Genomic DNA, 8,947 nt, shown 5'->3' with positions numbered 1-8,947 from the left:
AGTTAGATCAGACCTCATTTTGCTTGGTAATCCTCCCACATTTGCTTAGGCGTATGCTTTGAATTTCTCTTGTTTATTGTCCTGCAAATCATTTTCATAGCTGTTACGGCTTGTGTCTCAGAATGATATATAAGCCCTTTGAGAATAGCTACCTTGTGACTCATATCTTTTTATTTATTTATTATATTTAATTTGACTATAGGCTGAGGTAACAGGGCCTCTGGCAAAGTCAACATCAGTTTTTCTCATAAATTATTCTCAAGGAATAATTTATACCTATTCTCTATAATTATTATAAAGGCTAAAGACCATGCAGAGCACCTGGCAGAAGAGAATAGAGAAGACCCATAGTAAGTGCAAGTGTGGCTTTCTACAATTCATATTGTCAAGCATTAGGAGGTGGTTGGTGTTAATTGCAGGAAATAGGTACAGAAAGTAAGATTGAGGAGGTTATTGCCTGTAGAAGAAGTCTAAGATAACTTAAAAAGACAACAGAAGTTAACTTATGGTTGCAGAATATAAACCTGTAGAAGTTAGTCAGTAAGCGTTATGGAAGCTCATTATGGGCAGAACACTGTGACTTATGCAGTGAGCAACATGAACATGTGCATAAGGTACTTCCTATGCTCAAAGACCTAGTCGTCTCATACAGAATGTGTTTAATGACCAAGGGAATGAGTCAGAAGAGAACAAATCATATGAATATGTAAGCAGAGAGTCTTAAGTTCAAGAGTCAGTAACAATTGTGTGATGCTGTAGAGATCTAGCTTTGTATCCTTTGCAAAGGAATATACATTGAAAAATAATCTTCAGGACGGGAGACCTGATCATCTTGTGCTCCAGAGGAAACCTATAGTAGCTAGATTTTAGTCTCAGAAAAGAAGCAGTAGAGCTCTGGAGGACAGAAGGTGGCAGTTTCTACCTGTGCTTTGCTGCAGAGATAACTAGAGAATGAGAGTGAACTGGCAGGTAGGGAGATACTTTAGGGGCAACCTTGCCACATAGGTAAAATCATGTAATTTCTTTGTCTATAAAAACAAGCAGATAAACCTTGACCAACTGAGTAACTAATATTCCTATCAGTGAAAAGTCTATCAGGTGAACAATTCTGTATTCCATTGGAGACTATACACTAGCCATTAATACATGAATCTTTGGCATGCATATCTTTTGGGTGACTGATTTGATGGGTGAGTTTTGTTTGGCTTTGAGGAGGACATTGATATCTTCCCTTTGGGATGGCATATCTTAATTTTACTTCATAGTAGCCCATTTGACTTGAAGGACATTTTTGTGGTTTAGGAGTCAAATACATACATTCAAGGGATAGAAACCTTAATTCACTTCATAAAATGAATAGACTTCATATACTTTGTACCAAACCTCAGAGGAGGGCTGGGGAAGTGGCACAAGTAGGAGGCCCTAGGTTCCTTCCTAGCACTACCAAAAAAAAAAAAAAAAAAAAAAAAAAAAAAAAAGAAACCTTCTAAAGACTTAAGATAGTGAAATGAACTGCTTAAGCCGTCAAGTTACAGCTGATTAGTGGCAGAGACCATAATCCAACCTACCTATTTCCCATCCAGTGCAGATTCCCTGCTGCCATATTTTGAGACTTCTGAAAATTTAGTGCTAAGTTTCTTGGGATTTTTATACAGTTAATGAATTTCCATCTGATTGGGAAGGATGACAGGATACAATAAATATTTTATAATTTTAAAAAATATGATAGATTTAAATATTTACATTGTATCTTTTTAAGATCATTAACTGGCTATTTTAGTTGTTAGTTCATTTCTGACCTGTCTCAGTAGTTCATCAGATGCCATACTAATCATAAGACTTTGTAATATGGTTGGATAAGTAGAAGTGCATCATATTGGTCTTAATAACAGCTCAGTGGATAACTTACTGAATGTGTGTTTTTTGTCTTTGACTATGGAATACATTATTATTAATTTTTGGTGGTACTGGGGTTTTTGGAAACCCTTCTACCTCCGGGCTACACTACCAGACCTATTTTATACTTTTTATTTAGGAACAGGGTCTCTTGAGCCAATGCAGCTGGCTTCGAACCTGCTCCATCCTCTTGTCTCTGCCTCCCAAGCATGGGGATTACAAGTGTGCGCTGTCATGCCCGGCTGGAATGCATTCTTTTGAATATATGTTTTTAGAATAACCTGCACCAAGGTTATCTCCTAAATGGAGGATTATTCCAGAATTGGATGTATTGAACCCCTTGAAATACCATGCAAAATTTTATGTGTATGGTGCATTTATCTGTCAAGAATGTATTGTGGTTTTGTTACCTTCATAATGGCATACCTGACCGGGGGCGGAGAGTAAGTCCTGTTTCTTTAATCAGTATTCAAATGTATAATACTGGCTATTTTCCATCTACTGTTATTTAACTAAAATTTGAAATGGTGTGTCTTGAGTTTTATGTCCTATAGATAAGAATCACCAAAAAGTAATATATTAGCTGGGCATGGTGGTGCACGCTTGTAATCCTAGCATTTGGGAGGCTGAGACCAGAGGATCGCGGTTCAAAGACAGACTCAGCTATTTAGTGAGGCCCTTTGCAACTCAGTGAGATCTGATTTCAAAATAAAGAATAAAAAATAGGGCTGGAGGTGTAGCTCAGAGCTAGAATGCCCCGGGTTTCATCCCTAGTACCACAAAAAAGTAATATATTTATTGTATTCCCAGAAATATTGAAAGATCGCAGTGATTTTCTCTGCTTGCAAACTTTTTATGTGATTGTAGTATACATTCCCACGCGCTACACTCCCAGACCTATTGTTTTACTTTTTTATGTGGAAACAGGGTAAGCCAGCGAAGAGTAAGCCAGCGAAGCTGTCTCCGAACCAGCACGATCCTCCTGTCTCCGCCTCCCAAGCGCGGGGATTACAAGCATGCGCCACCATGCCCGGCAACCCACCCACTTTTTAGAAAATCAAAATTACAGTATTTCAATGTGCTAAATGCATATATGCGTCAAGAAAGTTTTTATGTTAATATGGTTGGAAGATAAAAACATGAACATTGATGGGAAGTTGGAATGAGTTCAATAGAGTCTAGTTGAGACATTTCCATGCTTTATTATTATTTTTCTGTTCTTGTAACAGGGGCCCAAAACTGTCTCCTTTCCTTGTTTTACACAATCGGGATGTCTCCTGCCTTCCTCCTCTTCCTCCTCCTCCTCTTCCCTTTCTATTTTTTACACACACACACACACACACACACACACACACACACACACACACACTCTGCACCTCCACCACTGCACCGTCACTGTTATAATATCCTAAATGTCCTCCTCTAAGCCTTCTCCTTCCTCACCCCCTCACACTTCTTCACCTTTTTTTTTTTTTTTTTTTTTTTTTTTTTGGTAGTACTGGGGTTCCTGGAAGCCCTTCTACCTCCGGGCTACACTCCCAGACCTATTTTTACATTTTTATTTGGAAACAGGGTCTCCTAAGCCAGCGCACACGGCTGGCTTTGAACCTATGCGATCATCCTGTCTCTGCCTCCCAAGCGCGGGGATTACAAGCATGTGCCACCACGCCCGGCACACTTCTTCACCTTTACTGGAACTCTAGGAACTGCTTTTTCCATGAAAGGCCAAGCCCTCTGTCCTTCTCAGCTGTTTTTCCAATGTTATTTCACTTCCTTGTTTTATTTCATTTGTAGCCTCTTAAACCTCAGGGCTGTGAAGGTCAACCTCATCTTCTTTTCTCTGCCCTTCCAACATCATTATTCCTCCATCCCTTTCCTCACTTAATCTCTGTGTCCTTGAGGGTCTTGTCTTTTGCCAGGGTCAGCCTTTCCTTAGCCCTGCTGCCTTCGTCTGCTGAGCACCCTCATGCCGCGTCTCCCTATTCGGCAAAGACTAACTTCTGGCTCACACTTTCCTCTGGACCCTCAGCTCTTCGTGCTCACAGCTTACACTAGGGCTTGTATATATAACACCAAGTCCAGCTGAAGGAGCACTCTCTACTCCTTGACCTCTCCATTTGCAGTGACCTTCACCTCTCACTGGCAGTTCACTGGTATTTTCTGTCCTTCAAAGTCACCAATCCACTGTGTCTCATTCTGACCACAGCTACTTCTAATTGTGCTTTTCGTACCATGACCTTTTGTTGACCTATCCACCCCTCTGCTTTCTCCCAGTGCATCACTGTTTTCCTTTTATCGTTTTATTTAGCTAGCTTAGGTTTCAAGATCTTTAATAATTTCAATAACCTTTTGGAGACTTGGTATCTTCAGCTACCTTGTTGCTTTCTGCTGGCACCTGTTGGATAGAACCTTAACCCTCTATGAAGCAGTTAATGCCTTTTTTGGAATGGCTGTACATTGCTAGAGAAAGTCACACAGAAAGGCAGATTGATCCTACAATAAATTCATTTTCACAAAACTTTTGTGGACTCTCATTATTCTTGAACACTTTCCCTAATTTTTTTCACCTGTGCTCCACTGTGCAAAAATTATCAAATACTACTCACTTCTCAAATCTTTCTAATTTTTCCATCCAGCCTCAGTCTCAGCAGGTAACTGCTGCTATGTTAATGAGAAAATAGAAGCCATGCATTAGGAATTTTCATCTTCCAGCTTCTTATCATAAAAATCTTCCTTTTGAAATAGAAGAGCCACTTTCCAATTTTAGTTCAGTTTCTACCTGTGCTTTGGGTTCTGTCCTTTTCTGCCTTCTCAGAAACAGATATTCATAGCTGAGCATGGTGGTGCACGCTTATAATACCAGTACTTAGAAGGCAGAGAGACAGGAGGATCACAGGTTTGCGGCCAGCCTCAGCTACTTAGTGAAGCCCTCTGCAACTTAGAACTTGTTTCAAAATAAAGAATTAAAAATAGGGCTGGGGGTGTAGCTCAGGGGTAGAATGCCTCTGGGTTCCATCCCAGTACTGAAAAAGAGAGGAAAGAAGGAAGGGAGGGAGGGAGGGAGGGAGGGAGGGAGGGAGGGAGAGAGAGAGAGAGAGAGAGAGAGAGAGAGAGAGAGAGAGAGAGAGAGAGATAGAGATTGATTGATTGGTGATCTCTTCCTAGTATATTCTAAAACCTAAAATCTCTTTCAGGTTTGTGGTTTTGTCTTTTCCATGAGCTTGATCTCACGTCTCCCTTCTGATGACATTCTACTAATGCACCCCTTCCTTTCCAGCCAGACTTCTTTAAAAAGAATCATTTTTGGACATCTAAAGTTTCTTCAATCACTTTAGGCCAGATTCAATTCAGTATTTTTGAATTTTGCGGATTTAGGAAAGCATTACCATGTACGTACTGAATATGGCATAACAGCTCCAGTGAGTAGAGCAGTACCCTCATGATCAAACACATCGCTATTTCTGCCCTGAAAAGTATGGGTTTTTTCACTTTAAGTGGTATAAATAAGGACTATAGATTATTAACTTCACATTAGCCCATGTCAGATTTTGCTTCCAAACAAGTTATTTAAAATCCTTTTAAATTTTTTAGTGCTTATGGGCTTTGAAGTATAAATGAGAGGCAATGGGCATACATTTTATTTTTGTCTGTTTTCTCCTCTTCCTCTCCTCCTCCTCTACCTCCTCCTCTTCTATTCCCTCCCCTTCTCCTCTTCCTTCTTTTAGCCATTCTGGCTTTTGCTTCCATCACTTATTTTAAATGGCTCTTGCTAATTCCACCAGTGACCTTTTTCTACAGTGATCATTACACTAGTGGTGTTTTCAGTCCTCACCCTGGTTGCCTGACTTTCAGCTGAAGGGTCAGATCCCAGTGCTGTAGCTTCACCAAACATTCTCTTTCCTCAGCTTTCTCAGCCCCACGCTTCATTTTCTTGCATGTGTATTGTCTTGCACTTAGATGCTGGAGTTCTCCTAAGGCTTTGTCCTAGGAACCACTTCTGTTTTTAAAAAACTGCTCTCAGGACCCCCCAATCTCTGTCTCTGATTATCTGGTCGTACTTATGTCTGTGTCGTCCACTACCAATTATGTGTTCAAAAATCACAAATATATGCCTCAGCTCAGAACCCCCCCCCCTTCTTTTTTTGGCACATTGGGTTATCTTTATACATCTCAAGTCCATAACTTTCTACTGGGGTATAGTTTTAAGTTTGACCAACATGTTGAACTTCCTTCTTGACATTCCCTTTGAGAGAGCTCAGATGATCCAAATTCCCGATATATTTTAATTGAGTAATTTTCTCATCCTTAAGCTGTTTTAGATGCTTTTTCATTTTCCTCTTCTCTCTGCTTCCTGCCTTTGGCTTATTTCATCTTGGTCATATCCACTTCTGTAGAATAAACATGAGGGTCTTTGGTATGGCCTGAAGGTCCTGCGTGGCTGGCCTGCCCACCTCTCCAGGTTCACTTAGCTCCCTTCTGATTTTACTTGCTCTGAAGTACTACATTTTCTCCTACAATGGGGCCTTTGTGCAAATGACTCTGCCTTTGAAAGGCTTTTCCTTTCATGCTAGCTTTTTTTTTTTAATATATAACATGGCTCTAATTCTCACTTTCCCAGAAAAGCTCTCTAATTCATGTACCCTGTCATCTGGTCTTTTGACATTATGCATGGATTCTTTTGACACTAGCAACAGTTGTAATTGTATATTTTTGTGGATGCCTTTCCCTACTAGACAGTAAGCTCTCTGAGCACAAGCATTGTGTCTCCTCTTGTTCAGCTTTGCATTCCAGAATAGTGGTTGGTATATAGGAGGCAAACAGTAATTTTGAATGAATTTGGAACATTATTTTTCCTAATTAATTTGTTTCTGCATATATATTTGTAGATATAGAATATATGGTTTTTATAGTTTTATGTAGATTTAATCCTGATGGTACTCTTTTTCAAAGTTATGAAGATACATTTTTTAAAAATTCAGTGAATTATCTTAGGATCAAATCTATGAAGTGTTAGTTTGATCTGGCTCGAAATTTATCCTTCAGTTTTTAAATTATTCTTTTCGAGCCAGGCGTGGTGGTGCATGCTTGTAATCCCAGCACTTGGGAGGCTGAGACAGGAGGATCTCACAGGTTCGAAGCCAACCTCAGCTACTTAGTGAGGCTCTCAGCAACTTAGAGAGACCCTGTTTCCAAATAAAGTATAAAATAGGTCTGGGAGTATAGCCCCGAGGTAGAAAAGCCCCTAAGTTCCACCCCCAATACCACACACACACAAAAATATTCATTCTTTTTGACACTGACTTCTTCCTCCCCCACATTCCTTGTAGTGTCAGGTACTAAGTCTAGCATTCTGTGCAAGCATATTACAGTATTCTAGCAAAATTCAGCAGACTCTCAACTTGTTCATTGGTTTATAAACCTCACAGGATTAAAAATAGTTCAGCCATCTGCTAACTGACCAGACAATTTTAGTATTTTGAAAGGGTGTGGTAGGAGAGGGAGGTAGAGGGTTTAGGTGTAATGTCAGCACAAGGCTCAGGGCAGAAACCACCTTGTGACTTCTTAATACTGAAACTTAACATTCAGTTCAAAATTAGGAAGAGATTTGGTGGAGGTTAAGCATCGGAGAGCCCTGACAGTAGGGGATTTCCCGAAATAGGGTGATAGAATTTATTTCAGCACTTATATATAACTAAATATTTTTTGAGAAATGATTGGGTGTTTTAAAGACAGGAATTCTGTGAAAATTGTTATAATTTATATAATGTGTAATATATATTACTAATATATTACTGCTAATATATAAGTAAAAATAATATATGTTACTAATATATTGACTTAGCCATTTATATTTTGCTCTATAATTAGGAAAATCAATAGGATCTCAGTCATCTCGAAGTGAATCTGACATTGTGCCAAAAGTTGCTAAAATGACAGTGTCTGGAAAGAAGCAAACGATGGGATTCGAAATACCCAGGTAAGATTCTAAGGCTCTTTCCCTGCTTTTCTGAAGTCAGTATTGCCTCTTGGTAGTCTATAAGAAAGAGGATGCTTTTTAGTTTTCTATAATATTTCATTAGCATTGAAGCACTCCATTTCCTCAGTGTAACATAATAAAAGAGGAGGGAAGGAGAAATTAGGCTGGACTAGCCTAATTTCTATGTGTCTATGTGTGTTACTTACTGTTTCTCATTGTCATTCCTCACAACATTAAACAATTTATAGCTTTTTTAACATGAAAACCCTATGATTTTGTGAAATCTAGCCTTCTGAGATAGGGAATTCTTATACCACTAGGTGGCACAAATATATGGGGTATAGGAGTTATTTTAATCAGTGAATCATAGAATGATTAAATTTTTAATAAATAAAATATTATATTTAAAGTAATTTAGATCTTTATATTGAATAAATTGATTACATAGCAATGGCATAAAATTAAACGTACCTGGAATTTATATATATATATATATGTATATATATATACATATACATATATATAATAACAAGTCATAAGAAGATAGTAGCACTTATTTATTCTTTTTTTTTTTTTTTGGTGGTGGTGCTGGGGATGGATAGAACCCTTCTACTTCTGGGCTACACTCCCAGACCTATTTTATATTTTATTTGGAAACAAGGGTCTCTTAAGCCAGCACGGCTGACTTCGAACCTGCGCGATCCTCCTGTCTCCACCTCCCAAGCGTGGGGATTACCAGGGTGCGCCACCACGCCTGGCAGCACTTATTTATTCCTTATCATCTGTGAAAGAAAATGGATTAGGATGAATTGGATAACTAAGATAATACTAAGTGTCTCTGACAATCTGACTTATTAGATAGCAAGCAATGTATAACACTGAGCACGTACTTCTTTTTTTGTTTGTTTTTGCAGGTCTGGGGATGGAACCCAGGGACATTCAACCTCCGAGCTACACCCCCTGACCTATTTTTATTTTTTATTTCAAAACAGGGTCTCATTAAGTTGCGGAGGGCCTCACTAAACAGCTGAGGCTGTCGGCAAACCCTGATCCTCCAGTCTCAGCCTCCCCGAT

The 8,947-nt window shown here is 39.1% G+C and overlaps 1 protein-coding gene across 1 annotated transcript in view; it reads left to right on the top strand.

The window, feature by feature from the left end:
- Window positions 1–2,313: 2,313 nt before the first annotated feature.
- The window catches only part of LOC308266102 (HBS1-like protein), a gene marked incomplete at both ends in the record, with an annotated part of 49,162 nt that continues 42,528 nt past the window's right edge, over window positions 2,314–8,947 (top strand). Inside the window, 3 exons of the mRNA XM_080700128.1 lie at window positions 2,314–2,339; window positions 3,816–3,931; window positions 7,765–7,873. Of these exons, the coding sequence (XP_080556254.1) occupies window positions 2,314–2,339; window positions 3,816–3,931; window positions 7,765–7,873 (251 nt within the window). The remainder of the gene's footprint in view (window positions 2,340–3,815; window positions 3,932–7,764; window positions 7,874–8,947) is intronic.

Source organism: Muscardinus avellanarius (genome assembly GCF_963383645.1).
Source record: "Muscardinus avellanarius genome assembly, chromosome: 8".
Classification (NCBI taxonomy): domain Eukaryota; kingdom Metazoa; phylum Chordata; class Mammalia; order Rodentia; family Gliridae; genus Muscardinus; species Muscardinus avellanarius.
This window is presented reverse-complemented; position numbering and strand designations above follow the sequence as displayed.